This window comes from Artemia sp. Qi Xiang Cuo, chromosome 10 (assembly GCF_049724085.1).
Source record: "Artemia sp. Qi Xiang Cuo chromosome 10, ASM4972408v1, whole genome shotgun sequence".
In the NCBI taxonomy this organism is placed as follows: domain Eukaryota; kingdom Metazoa; phylum Arthropoda; class Branchiopoda; order Anostraca; family Artemiidae; genus Artemia; species Artemia sp. Qi Xiang Cuo.
Window position 1 is genome coordinate 61,987,489 of NC_142803.1, and position 15,930 is coordinate 62,003,418.

A 15,930-nucleotide genomic window follows, 5' to 3' on the forward strand; every position below is an offset into this window, starting at 1 on the left:
GGACGTATAAGGTTTTTATAGAAAATATTGTCGTAGAAACTTCAAAAAAGGCTCATTCGAATTGAAATTCAAAGGGCTAGTGCCCTTTTTAATAGTCAAAAGGGATTGGAGGGCAACTAACCCCCCGCTAACACCCACCTTTTCCCCTAAACACATCCAATCAAAACTTTGAGATAGCCATTGTGTTCGACGCAGTTGAAAGTTCCGGAAATTAGGTCTTTGAGGATGACAAGCCCCCCACATTCCTCAGGGCAAGGGTTGTAAGTTATGCCCTGGGGGCGTTTAAGGTTTTTTTAATTCAAAAGGTTGTCGTAGAAACTTCAAAAATGGCTCATTTGATTGGAAATTAAAACGGCTAGTGCCCTTTTTAATAATCGAAAGTGATTGGAAGGCAAACTAACACCGTTTCCACGTCCACCATTTATCCAAACACATCCAATCAGAATTTTGAGATAGCCATTTTGTTCAAAGTAGTAGAAAGTTCAAGAAACTATATTTTTGAAGATGACACTCTCCCCAAAGCCCTCAGAGCAAGGTTTGTAGGTTAAGCCCTGGGGTCATATAAAATTTTTGTTGAAAGCTTTGTCGTAGAGACTTGAAAAAGGTTATTCGATTTGAAATTCAAGGGCTAGTGCCCTTTTTAATAGTCGAAAGTGATTTGAGGGCAACTAACCCCCCTCTCACGCCCACCTTTTCCCCAAATACATTCAATCAAAATTTTATCCAATCAAAATTATTAATCGAGCACAGGTTCCAGCAGCCGATATTCAGGCCTTTTCTTCTTGATAGGACGGTAACTAGCATACTTTTCGACGAGAGCGCCATTCTCGTCGCATCGCATAATCCCGGGGATGCCGTAGCCAAACTTTTCATCATCATATTTGTCATCATCATTGACCGTTTCTTGGGGATAAGGTACACTACAAGGTCCCCAGTCTTTCGGTCACCAGAAGCGCGTTGGCCATTACCTTGCTCGGCGTCGAGGTCAGTGATGTTTACACCCCTTCACCGCTTTGAGGTGCGCTCGCGGATTTCCTATGCTGCCTAGGGACGGAAGGTCAAGCCTCATTGCCTGGATGCCCACCACCGCCGTGGAAATTTCCAGGTTTAGCTAGCCCTTTGCTCCCACCTAGAATCAGCAATAGGCTTCAGAAGGAGATTGGAAGGCATCTAACACCCCTTCCACGCCCACCTTTTCCCTACCAACGGCCAGTCAAAATTTTGCTATTTCCACTTTTTTAAACGTTGTTGACAGGTTGAGGGACCATGTCACTGAGAATGAAGCCCCTAACCCCACAGTTTTCAGGGCTATAAATATGAGTTATGTCCGAGGGGCATACAAGGTTTTTATAGAGAACGTTGTCGTAGAATCTTCAAAAAGGGCTTATTCGATTGGAAATTCAAATGGCTAGTGCCCTTTTTAATAGTCAAAAGTGATTGAAGGGCAACTAACCCCCCTCTAACGCCCACCTTTTCGCTAAAACACATCCAATCAAAATTTTGAGACAGCCATTGTGTTCAACAAAGTTGAAAGTTCTAGAAATTAGGTCTTTGAGGATGAAAAACCCCCACATTCCTCAAGGCAAGGGTTGTAAGTTATGCCCTGGGGGCGTATAAGGTTTTTTTTATAGAAAACGTTGTCATAGAAAGTTCGAAAAGGGCTCATTCGATTGGAAATTGAAATAGCTAGTGCCCTTTTTAATAGTCGGAAGTGATTGGAAGGCAACTAACACCCCTTCCACGCCAACCATTTATCCAAAGACATCCAATCAAAATTTTGAGATAGCCATTTTGTTCAAAGTAGTTGAAAGGTCCAAAAATTATATCTTTGAGGATGATACTCCCCCCACAGCCCTCAGGGTAAGGGTTGTAAGTTATGCCCTGGGGGCATATAAGGTTTTTATTGAAAGCTTTGTCGTAGAGACTTGAAAAAGGTTATTCGATTTGAAATTCAAGGGCTAGTGCCCTTTTTAATAGTCGAAAGTGATTTGATGGCAAATAATCCTCCTCTCATGCCCACCTTTTCCCCAAACACATCCAATCAAAATTTTCAGATAGTCATTTTGTTCAACGTAGTTAAAAGTTTTAGAAATTAGTTCCTTGAGGATGATAACCCCCTCAGAGCCCTTGGGGAAAGGGTTGTAAGTTTTGCCCTGGGGACACATAAGGTTTTTATAAATAGTGATGTTGTAGAAACTTGATAAAATGCTCATTCGATTGGAAATTAGAAGGGCTTGTGCCATTTTTAATAGACACAAGTGATTGGAGGGTAACTAACACCCCTCTCACACCCACCATTCCTCCAAACGCATCCAATCAAAATTTTCAGATAGCCATTTTCTTCAACGTAGTTGAAAGTTCTGGAAATTAGGTCTTAGAGGATGACAACAACCCCCCCCCACCCCCTAGCCCTCAGGGCAACCCCTATGCCTTCCCAAGGCCAGAAGATGATTTGCACTTCACTGAAAAAAATACAAATGAATGTGCATTGTCAGTTTAATATACATATAATGATATTTAGTAATCAAAATGTTAATATTATTTGATTTTTTTGATTTGTTATAAAAGTAAAAAAAAATTATATTTTTTTCAGTAAAGTACAAGATACATTCTGGCCATGGGAAGGCATAGGGGTTATGAGCCCTACTCATGTTAATTTCTGCTCGTTTTGAGTTTGACTTTGTTATTTATTTTAATTTCTGTTTGTTTTGGGTTTCATTTATATATCAATTCTGGTTTGTGGTAGCTTTACGCTTAGTGGATTATTTGATTTTATTTTTGCTCATTTTTGGTCTACTGGAGTTCTTTACTTTTCTTTGAAAAACTTATTTTGAGGAAAAAGATTTTTTAATTAATTTGGAATAAATACTCATATCAGTTTCTTCTTTGCTTAGTTTTGAATTACTGTTTAACTCCATCGAGTTTAAATTAAAATTAAGATTAAAGAGTTCTTTCAGTTTTAAAATTACTTGGTTTTGACCTAGAGTTCGACTCTCGGTTACTCCAATTAATCTATAACAATATCACAACGCTAGTCATGTTTAAAAAAAGGGAGGCTTTGAATAGATTGGAGTGGAGGATGAGCGTGCGTAGCTGTGTTCGCCTCAGGCGGCTTTGTGCTGCGGTGATTTGTTAGTAGTAGAAGTCATGTTTTACAAATAAAAGTGATTCCATTCTTCTTATTTTGATAACTGGATACATAAGGACGGTTTCGGTTTACCTCTGATCCCTCTCTTCATTCCGAACTTGAGGTCTAGTTCTCTCTCCCTCTGTCTATATCTATCTCTATTTATGTCTCTGTATATATATCTATCTTTCTCTCTCTCTCTCTCTCTCTCTCTCAGATAGATCTCTATATCTCTCTCTCTCAATCTCTCTATCTCTCTCTCTCTCTCTCTCTCTCTCTCTCTCTCTCTCTCTCTGTCTCTCTCTCTCTCTCTCTCTCTCTATCTCTCTCTCTCTCTCTCCAGTCTTAGGTAAATGTTCGTTATTTCATTAGTAAAAAAAAACATTGTCATTGGATCACGCCTCAGTTGCAGCTAATATTTTTGTTTTTGGTAATAAATAATTCTGATTTTGAATTGATCAAGATACTTTTTCCACTACTCTTTTCTTCTTAAGTAGTTTAAGGGCCGATGCATTTCTGGCAGGTGTTACTAGGCAGTAGGACTGGTTTTCTATAGAAATTTAAAGTCCTTTTTTCTGCCTAAATTGAACAAACGCAAGCATATTATGCAATGCATCCGTCAGCTGCATATACAACGAATACTACCTGTTTCCTATTCCAGGATTCCTCCGAATTACTTCTGGCCGATTCCTTTGAGAAAAAATCAAGAAACCACATTCGGGCAGTGTGTAAATTTGTAGTTTTTTCCTATGAATTCTTTTGTGTTGAGATAAACTGAAACTAGATGTGTAGCTTTTTTCACATATATCACACTCGAAAGGTTTACATTGATGAGCTGATAATTCCGAGTTAGATTTGAATGTTTTCTTGCATACTTCACACTCATAAGGCTTTTCTAAAGCATGAATTTGCATATGCTCAAACCAGTTTATGTTTCCTGAAAAGCTTTTACTGCACACTCTGCACCTGTACAGCTTCTCTATTGGTATAACTTTAGGTACTCTAGGCGTTTCAAGTAATCTACCTATGTATTTCAGTTGTAGGTGTTGTTTGATAGTTTTTGCCTCTCTTGGTATTTCAGGTGCAGCATCTGAATCTATCTCTTGTTTTAGATATATAGCTGTAAAACTATGTCTGCTAGGTGGGTCATATCCTACCTCGGATGAATAATTCTGACAGAAACTGATATCTGAAATAAAAATAATCAACTTATAACCTAATAATTCTATATTTTTGAATTTATATTACTTATAGTTAGCCTTTCTTTTTTCTTAAATTACAGTGCTACTAATAGGAAATTTAAAAAAAGGCTAGCCTCGGTGAAAAATTTGTAGTAAATGTGTGAGATTGACCTCTTTATTCTAGTTGTTTTTAGTCAATCACTTTTTGAAATTTTTGAGAAAAAAGTTCCTATTAAGTTAATTAACTGGAAGAACACACTAAACACTGGTCTAAGATGTGATAAATAAAAATAAAAAAAAGACCTGTCTCAAGAATTGGGACTAGATTCTAAAATGATTCTTATTTTTATTAATTTGTTTTATAAATTCTTAAATTTTATTAAAAATTAGGATATAACATATATTTCATAGAATTAAATAAAATGTAGTTCAATTAAAGTAAAAATTTGAATTAAATAGAATCAATTACAATCACACAGTTTTAATAAAATAAAGGAGATAAAAAAAAATTTAATCCTATTTTGAATATTGTCTTTTGTTAATTATAGAAGCACGTTGATCTAATAAATTCCTTTAAAAAGAGCGCTTAAACAGAGGTGAAAAAACTTAGAGGTGAAATGAAAAAAAAGACAAAAAAACAATACCGGAATTGACGTGAAGAGAAAATAATAGATTTTCTCCCTCCTACACCAGTCACCAAAAATATGAGATCTTCGTTGACCTATACCAGGGTTGCAAAGGAAAAATCATTTTAAACGATAATTAGTAAATAGACCCCATATTACATTTTTTCTCGCAAGACTCAAGGCGGCCCTAGACGGTCAATGATTTTGATCAAAAGTTTCCGTCAATCCATTGACGTGTACTTTAATAATCTTCTATCGACCCTTCAATCAGCCCTTAAATCTCGACCAAAGCTAATCTAACACACTGCTTTTCACCAAAATGATTGAGTTATTCAAACTTCCTATCAATCACCGTCAACCCTTGACTCAAGAGTCAAACAGGTTCCTAGACGGTCAATTATGCTTGAGTCAATCGATTGACGGAAGCTTTTGATCAAAATGATTGACCGTCTAGGGCCTCCTTTAAAAATGCAGTCTCATTGGTTTTATAAAAAAAATCAAAGTATTTTGAGACATCGATAAGACAATACTACAAGCCTAAATTACTCATGACAACAAAGAAAAACAAATCAAGTTATATAAAACCTACCAACATAAAATATAGCAAAACCTATGACATAGTAAAGCTTGTAATTGTAGATCTGTGTATTGGGTGGTTCTCAGGACTGATTTTCAATATTCTATGATTTCTGGCAAGGTTTCAATAGAATTCCAAACGAAAGTAAACTTTATTTTTATTTAGTTTTAAGATATTTCCATTTTTTTTTTCAATGCGACAGATGTAAAGAAACACCAGACCCATCCCTAAGGAAGAAAAATATCACTATATTAGTAGAATGCTAACTTATACTTTGCCAACGCCCCCGTACCAAACAGGTTTTTTTTTCTGGTAGTCCTATCTACAGGTCATCACACTCTTTGCCAAGAGGAACGAGTATAACTTGATTGGTGATTAGGATTTGAATAAAAGGAATGGTTTTCACTACAATTCATATTAGTAAGAGAATTGGATTCAAAGAGAATAGTTTTTATTTGAGAGGATATTAGTGGAGAAAAAAAATGAGTGGTGCATTTACGCTATTGGAGATTAATGATGGAACTGACAGCAGCAGCAGCAATGATATACGAGTACCCAATGTAGCTGTAGAAATAACTGCTGGTTGTAGACTATGTCTTGAATGGGACACTATGTATGCTAGATACGTGATATCATTAAGCAAATTTAAACAGGAGGAACAGCTGTGTTTTGCTGGAAAAGTAAATATTCTCCATATAAATAAACTTCGGTCAGCATTAGATGTTCTATCGAAATATATTGATGAGAACAAAATGCATCAGTGAATATTATTATTATTGTAATTATGTTCAATAAAACTGTTTCTAAATCAATGGTATTTTTTCTTTTTCTATAGTAGACAAGCGTATATTTTTTTTAGAGTACGAAACGATATTTTGTTTAGTCTGAAGTTGGTTGTGAGAGAGTAAGGACTCTAAAAAATGAATAGATTTGAGAAAGATCGAATCATGAGGAATTTAGTTCTTATGAAAAAGCATTTGAGACTAGAGGACGATTTTCTAGAACTTTCTATTCAAAGGAAGATGTTTTCTCGGGAGACGCTTGTCAATATAATGAAAACTGATTCTCCATCATTAGACTATTTCATGAAGCTTCCACGTTTTGATCCAAATGCAGTTAAACAATTTATTGATATATTGATCACGACACAGCAAAGTGATATTGTGTATATGATTTTAAAAATTAGTTTCTAGAAATTTAGTACTTTTTTTTTCATAAGAAATATGGTGCTCAAGGATGATTTACTCCTCTCTCTCTCTCTCTATCTCAAGTAATTTTTTTGATGTTTCTAGTTCAGTTTAATTGTGGCAGTGAGAGCGTTAACACATGACAAAATGTTTCATACATGTCCACTATGTATGTTCTCACTGGGCAGCTGGTCATCATGTGAGAATTGCACAATGATTGAGGAGTATGATGAAAAGTGTAGATTATGCAACCCGTGTAAATTGCATAGAGGATATGCTGTACAAATTAAAGGTTGTAATTCTTGTCTTGAAGAGGTGTGTGACTCTCATCCTAGAGGCCACCTATGTTCCAATTGTCATTATGAAAAATGTAAGCAGTGGGAGAGTACATATCCCAGTAGGATTGGAAAGAATCCTAACCGTGATTTTAGTTTAATGCTACGAGATTGGTATCGTCGTGGTTTTAGATTGTTCTGGGAGGAGGAAACGCGTCAATGATTCAACTGTTTGAACAACAAGAGAAAATGGTTTCTATGTAATTGTTGTGAAGAAACTGGGTGTTTTGATTATAAGCCCACTGATTTTTATTTAGCAGTGACGGAATGTGATTCGACACTTGAGGACACTGTTTGTGAAATTGCTTCAAATACACAAATTGAAACATGTGAATTCTATAGAATGAATGCGAATAGTATCATTGATTATACAAAGAGATATGACAAGAGTGAAGTCACACTTTACTGTAGAAAATGTGACCCTGACATTGCAGTACATCAGAATCAGTACACTGTGAATTCAAATAATCTACCAGCACTATTTGTTGTTGACAAATATCTAGTAGTGGATGAAATCTAAAGAGTAGAAAAGTCGTTTTATAATGTATATAATTTTTTTTTATTAATAAACAATTTCACATACATCTTTAGAACATTTTATTCTTAGGGCACTAAAATCAATATTAAATACAGTTGTAACTTTATTCTCCACTAGAAAGTCATTCCATTGAGGTAAGTCAATGTAGTTGTTGAGATACTGCTTGTAGGTGGATCCAAGAAATTAGAACATGAAAAGAGTTTTTCAATAAATAAGCCGTTATGATTCTTTAACTACTTGATTATTATATTATTATTAATACAGGATTCAACCAATATTTAAATCCAGTTTCTTAGTTTTTTAGAGTCTACGACCAGCTATATAAACAGGGGGTAAATAAAATCAATGTACGTCGACAGGTGGACTATGATGAGACAATGGCTGATCGTCAAAGTTACTGGACTGCTATTAACAATGAGTAGAATATTGTTAACACTTGTAATTTTTTCAATGAAGTCCGAAGGTATGCAATAGGACTTGTATTGGGACATGTATGGATCCATACTAAATACATTGATTATTTGATTTGTGTTCATGGTGCAAGGTCTAGTAGAACACTGCCGTCGGGCGTGATTTCCCAATATGTTTCAAATTGACTCAGTGATATTAGCGTGATACTCTCAGTCAGAGCATCGGCAAATGTACACTCTAAACGTACAGTCCCAGTACGTACTATGGTCATATCCTGTGTGCCTGACAAGTCCAATACAATAACCCCATGATTTTTTGAAAACAATGAATCGGTTATTCCATTTTCAAATAGTTGAGAGTCATTATCTAGTGATTGCATGGCCAACTCGTACAAAGTTCTATATGATTTTTTGTCAAATGATAGAGTGTACAGTGGAATACCAGTCACTTTACAAACGAGGCTAGATAGACCTAAAATATACATATAATTGGGTTTGTCAGGCCAGGAGCAAACGAAACGAAATCTAGTCACACCGTACAACTACTCGAGTGTTTTTAGTTCAACAGTGATAATCTCTGACTCGCGCGCTAGAAGCGAGACAGTTGATCTATTCAAGGTTGGGTGGGGTGGCGGATGACCACGACTTTTGATTTTTTTGCAAATGGATCTTAGATTCTCCATATCCACTGAACCAGGGCTCATCACCGGCTATTTTTGAACGTGGATACTTGCCAATGTGATAATGACATTTGCATCGGGTGCTGCAGGAAGTGTTTTTCTCAAAATGAAATTCGATGGGGCCATCTGTAACTTTATGTCAATCTTGACATTGGGGGGTAGCCATTGGGATATATTGAATATCTTATGATTAAACTTCCCAACTAGATGATACTCCCGGGTCACGACAGTAGTCAAATCGCCGTCAGTATCAAAACTTGTTCAATATTCAGAGCCAACTGATTGTCCTCTCATCTCCATGTGTGACTTTGGCGTCATCATCATAAATTGTATGTAGCTTGCATAGTTTGATAGATTTTTGCTGGTGATCACAAATGTCCCATTAATAAATTCATTAATTTGTTTGAATAGGTTGTGCAGAATACAGTTTTCATAGGAGAGACCATCGCCGGCATTTGGAGTTGTATTATCTGACTTTTTCTTCACCACAACATTTAGATCAATAAATGTTGACGACAAATCAATGAAATAGTCTTCATTGGAAAATATTTGAAAGTGTATATTTTCCGAGAGAGGTTGTTGAGGGTGAAATTGTTCATAGTAGCCATACTTGACACTGACATCAACAATTTCAGCATTGAATAGATTCAATGAGGAACTGATTGATGGATACGATTCCTTGTGGGGAAGATAAGTCATCTTAAGAGAAGACATACTTCTTTGAACTAACAATCTTTTTCTTTTCCTTCTTCTTCTCCTTATTGGTCTTTGTTGTTTTATTTCTCAAAGTCCTTGTTGATGTCCTTTGCTTCCCGCCTGGGTAGAGACTGATGAGTGAATGACGCGCATTCATCCTTTTCAATCCCTTCCCATTTTGTCGAGATTTTAATTGTTCGCCAACGGCTCTTGCTGAAAATCTAATATTTTCTTTAACATTCTCCTTGAAATTCTTGCCCGACCCCCAGTCCTGTAGTGTCGAGGCTGCGAAATTTGATGCGGCAGGTACAAGATATTTTCTGGCAAGGGGTAGTGCAGAACGAAATAGCTTAACAAACCAGCTACCAAGACCATAGCCAGACATTGTAGTACGCCCCTTGTAGTAGTCCAATCCATTGCCTATTTGACGTGGACTCAAAGCACCAACATAACAGTCAATATCGGGACAGACAAATGGAATTCTTCTATTGTTCATTTTTTAGGCGATTATACCGTCTTCGTCGTTGACAATAGGTCTAAAATGACATGTACTCACTGCTAGGCCCTTTGAAATTGATATTGGATCACCTAATTCGGTTCTTAGTGTTAACTGACAGGGTTCCAAATAGGAAGTGTTTACGGGAATATACTGAAGATGCTTTATATTGTAGTGGTGAACATGTTCTTGATTGGTTTGTCTTTCAAGAACTCGTAGGAGGGCACCATTTGAATTACCATCCCGAGATGTTTCCACAAATGAAGCGTAGAGAAATATACAAGTGTCCGTGGAGAAGCTGGGTGCAGAGTCTGCATAGATAGCATGGTCACCACCACTGAAATTACCTGTCTTAATAATATGTTTTTTAAAACCAAGAACCTCACGTAAATTCTCATTGAGGAAAAATCTTTCATTCTCATATGGATTGTTAACATAAATTCTCCTTTGTTCCGTCGAGTAATTGAAAGTGAAACTGCCTTTTTTTCGACTTGCCATTTTTTTGTTGATAACTCGACACAGTTCATGCATGTGATTGTATTCCCTGGAGGGGATGTTAGCAATAGGGTACTGATTAGAGTCAAAAGTTGCCATTGCACCTTCATCACCGAATTCAAACGGTCGTATTTTTATTTCATATTTACGATCCTTTCTCAGGATGTCATAGGTATTTTTGAGGATACAGTCGACAAGGGCCACTTCATATGCACCGTCAAATTTGACGGCGGGGGAGAGTTTTGTCCAAAAATCACTTGTCCTATTCAAGTCATTGTAGAGAGGATCGGAAACGTTGGACATGAAAGTTACATAGAAATCATTGGGCATTGTCAATATCTTCAACACCAATCCAAGAATCAAAATCAGAGTTGTATCCTAGCCAGCGACCAAGTAACTGTTTCCTACCCCAGTGAGTACGTGTCTTTAATATCTTTTCAATTTGATAGATTTCACTAGCATTTTAACTTTTTGCAATTCATAGTCATAAAAGCCGCCGAGAATCTCTTCATCTTTGGTATCACGCAGGCGATAAGTTATGGGTTTAGTGTCTAGGATTTTTGCCACTTTAAAAAGTTCAGTGGACCACAAGTAATTCCCCTTTTCAAAAACATTAGTTGTTCTATTAATTCGAACCGTATCACCAACCTTGAATTTATTTTTCTTTTTGGCCTTTGATTCATTGGAATATTGTTTAAGAAAGGTGTCAATTGTATTATGATCCGAATGATGAACTTCCGTTGGTGAAGAGTTGGACAATGATAGATGAGGTCGTTGATTATAAATCAACCTGATTTTATCTAGATCATTAATAAAAGCTGGCGTATTTTTCAATGTACAATTTCTTGAAATTAAAAGTCGAATAGTTCTTATCAATCGTTCGGCCAATGCAGCCTTTATAGGACTATGCGTATGATAGAGCAGTGTACTATATTTCTCTAGTACTTTTGAAACATGAGGATTAACAAATTCACTACCGCGATCCGTTTGAATTTTTTTATATGAATCCTGTTCGAGACTACTTTCAATGGCCTGAGCAACTTCAACACCTCTCTTTGATCGCAATGGAATTACATAGGCATAGCGACTAAAGACACTGATTGCAAGTAGAATGTACTTGTACGGTATATTGTGACGTCTTTGAAGCTCGTCTAGAGTCAATAGATCTGCTTGCATTATATCCAATAGGTAAAAGGATTTAGTTTGTCGATATTGATTGGCACGAAGTCTATGATTCCGATGCAGAGTGTAAATTGGTTCATTTTGTAGTTAGTCTAGTACTCTTTTAGTGCGATCACCTGTGACTTTGGAAAGAGTTTTGAAGGACCTTAAACTTCCCGCCTTGCCAATATTTTCATAAACATCTTTCAGAACTTCAACCATTTCGAATGTAAACATGTTGTGTAACGTCCGCTACCCTTTTGTATACTGGCTGCTGCGGCTGCTGGTGGCGGAGACGTTTACTTAATACGTCTTCGCTTTCGTCTAGTTATCAGTTGTGTGCTATTATTTTCCAAAATTGATTTAAAATCTTCTTCTGCTTCAATTTCATCTTTTAATGATGATGACGCACCTTCATTTAATTTTTTTTAGAATTTTTCTATTGCCAATAAGACTGTTTTGGAAGTTTAATGTATTGATAAATTTTTATATACGAGTGTCAAATGATAATAGTCCTTTACGATTTGTAACCATGTCATACATTAAATCAAGTAGATTATAGCTCTTGCCCTGAATTATAATCCTTTCCCCATTGCTCTCAACTTGAATTTGACCACTTTCCAAGAGATAGGTTAGGAGTCGTGTTATTTTTTGACGATATGAATGGGGCCTTAGATTTACAAATTTAAATAAAATTCAATACAATTACTCCTTCTTTAATTGTGTTCCAACAGCAGCAGGTGATTCTTGAGGAGATGATTCTTTTATAAGATCAGCAGCAGCAGTGGGCTTTGATCTATAATGTTTGTCCACTTAGCAAAGTGAATCTTGAAGTAAAATCAGTTTTTTATCATCTTCAATAGGTTCATTGTCGAGGAATTTACTCAGATTATTCTCAAAGTGTTCCACAGGTGAGATAGTGAGTTCTAATAGATTCGATGTATAGGGTTGCTTCTTTTTTTCTTGATAATACTATTTTCCATTCGTGCTCTTATCTGCTGTATCAGCGTAAAAAAACTACCAACTATCTAACGTAGTTGCTTCCTTTATGAATTAGTCCCCTTGTGTTTATAGGGCAATGCTCGTACAATGGACCGATGTTGCTTTGCCTGTTGCTTAACTACTTCTTGTAGTTGAGCATTACCCTCGGTCAAATTTAAACAAAGTTCAGATATTAGATTAATGAAATCATTGTCAATACCATGTTTGAGCATTTCTTTCCCAAGCTGAGGATTTGAAAAGCTTAGATCTGAAAAAAAATGCATATTTTCATGTAGTTTTTTCAGTGTAATGACAGTAACAAATAGATCTTTTTAGCGTTCACCGGAAGATAAAGAGTAATTTCATTGTCGAAAATATATGTGACTACAAATAGATCCTCGGGTGTATTTTGATTAAGATCCAGCAGAATATAACCGTGAGGTTTATTAGTTGCATAATTGTATGACGAGAGTATAAATTTAGGGGCACCTGGATCTATTTGTTTATTGAGGATTATTAGCGAGCTAGAATCACGAACAAATCTGTAGATGATATAGTAGGTACAGTTCAAAGCAAGTGTTCGCATACATTTGCTCTGATGAAAGAGATTGTGTAGAACCAGAGTAACGGAAATCTGTTCATGATGAGAGCGAACAGTGAACAATTGCAACATTTGCTGAGACCATTGTTCAACGGATTCAGCCAGATCGTCAATGATCAACCAAGAGTTTGGCTCAATAATGTGGAAAAAATCCAGTCCTTGTATGAACTGTATCTGTATCCATCCCATGGTGCCGGCAGCAATTGATTTTATTTTATTGTATGACTCCTGCCAAATACTATAGCAATAGTAGATTTTTTTCGGCTTTTCCTCAAACATTTTATCACAATTTTTAATTATTTTAGTTAAGAGTGTTGTTTTGCCCGACATTGAGGGCCCACACAGAAACGACCTGAACGGTTTTTTAAATTGATACATGTTCCTTTCAACAATTTACCTGGACAACTACCTGTATACCATAATGGTATAATTGATTAATAATTTTTTTTTCCCTACTACTCTGTTCTTCAAGAAGAAGAAGACAAAGACAAAGAATCATATTTTTTTCTTTTATTATATGCACATAAAAATGTAACACAACATTGAAAAAAAAATACACTTTTTTTTAAATTTACTCATAATAAAAAATACAACAACAACAACATTTACATAGGTACACACACACACACACAGATAAAAAACACTTTTTTTTTGTTTATAGAGAAAAAAAAACGTTAAATTTGAGAGAGCACTTGAAAAAATACATTTTTTTTTAAATTTATTTATAATAAAAAAATACAACAACAGCATTTAAATGGGATGCACACAGAGAGAAAAAACATTTTTTTTTACAGAGAAAAAAATATTAAATTAGAGATGGCACTTGAAAAAAAAAATCTGCTCCAAGTCCAAAAAAAAAAGATAACTTTGGTGACGGTGCGCCCCCCGCGCTGGCGACGGCCGCCCCCCCCCCGGGCCGCGAGGCCCCCCCCCCCCGGGCCGCGAGGCCCCCCCGGGCCGCGAGGCCCCCCCCCAAAGGTTTTTAGGAAATTAGTTACAGGACTTTATTTAAACCGAGACTTTCCCGGTGGGCAATACATTCGATCCGGTCTGAAGTTAAATAGTGTCCAAGGGGGAGGGTGGTCACACCATCTTGACAAACATAGACCTTGTCGGAAATGGTACTCATGGCTATTTTCTCTACATTTACAGTATAGTTCCTGTAGTTCAATGAACGAATTGCCAACAATTTGGCCCGTGGAATTGCATTTTGAACAATACAATTCCTATAAATGTCCATATTGAAATTCTTGTCCACATAGCGCGTGGGTACTCCTTTGCAACGTTTCTTGATTTCCTCGTCGTGTGTCTGTATAAAGTACACCTTCGGACCTACAAACATACCACGGGAAATCAAGTCGCTACCCGTTTCAGATTTTAAAAATAAAAGTTGATTGGGCGCCCGACGTTTTACTAGCTCAGGGTAAAGACCAACACTCCAATTGGTGTAGTCCATCCGTGAACTGATAATTTAACCGTGCGCAAAATCATCAATTAGATTTGGTGTTTTTACTTTGAGCAGTAGAGAATCCGTGTCACCGTAGCAGACCTCTACTTGCCCCTTTTCCGGCCACTGTACCCTAGCAAAATTGCAGTAGAACTCCAACCTGAGCTTTTTTGAGATCTCCAAGATAGCACTGCCTGCAGCAATATTTTTATTTAGGACAATGCATCTTTTTTTCCTCTTCAAAAGTACCATGTCCGGGTCAATGATTGTAAAGGAAGTGTAATTGGGATCGGCAATAATTCGAGCACATTGTTCTGGATCGGTCACAACGTCGCAACGCGTCCTATTGCGAACACTCTCACACATTTTGCCGAAAACCGAATTTAAAATGAGTTTATAAATTTCTTTTTCGGCTTTCGTCTGTGCTGCAGAACGTTTGCCGACAAAAGTATCAACAAACGTTTTCATATATGGTTTTTTAATAAACTAGAGTGCCCTTTTATAATTTTTTAATTTTAAAAAATTGTTAAAAATAATTTTTATCTATAAATTATTTACAACTTTGTTTTTTTTCTGCAGAAGTTCAGAAATAATTTTTCGTTTTGAAGGTGTCAAATTCAATCCGTCCACCTCGACTAAAAGCCTATTGAGAGGACTCAAAGAGTCCTTAGTAACAGGTATATTGATACATGTGAAAACAAAATACTTTAGTGAATCATGAAGCTCGACTGGTATCTTTCCATCAATTTCAAAAAACCATCCAACTAGTCCATTTTCCTCAACACCATTGTCACTGTTTTGCAAATTGGGAGCTTGAGGGTCATTGAGCCATTTATAGTCGCCGCAAGGTAGTGCATAATGACACATGGCCGAGGGGTAGAGAGAATTCATATCGAGGACAACTGCATTTGATTTTGTCCCCGTCTTCTCCCCCGTTGGATCGGTTTCCAAGATACGGTCTCCGTGAAAAAAAAACCCCCCCTCATTGACCTCTCGATGAACAGATGCTGATCAATGTCAGTAATTAGCCCAATTTTTTCCCCACTAATTTTCAGGATGAGGTCCATCACTAGATGAGGCGAAGAAAAATAATATCCCAAATCAAGATTAAACTCCTCATAGATTTTATCCGTATTTTTACACATAATGTCTAACAAAGTTAACACGTCACTCGACAAATACAGCTTGCAGTAGTCAAATCCATTTTTACACCCTCCCTCTGCCCAAACATTTTTAGCAAAACTGTATTCCTCGGGGATGCAACTCCGGTCATGAAGACTGTCGTAATACGAGTCAATTTGAGGAATAGCGTCCTCGGAGAATCTCTACATGGAACCATAATGATCATAAGGATAGATGCCCTTGACCGTTAATAAATCATATAAATCATTT

General features: G+C 36.5%; 1 protein-coding gene across 1 annotated transcript in view; it reads right to left on the reverse strand.

Moving 5' to 3' along the window:
• Positions 1 to 15,930, reverse strand: part of LOC148948003 (uncharacterized) — an 88,677-nt gene that overhangs the window by 38,928 nt on the left and 33,819 nt on the right. The window contains exon 5 of the mRNA XM_089095642.1: positions 3,773 to 4,316. Within this exon, the coding sequence (XP_088951768.1) occupies positions 3,773 to 4,316 (544 nt within the window). The remainder of the gene's footprint in view (positions 1 to 3,772; positions 4,317 to 15,930) is intronic.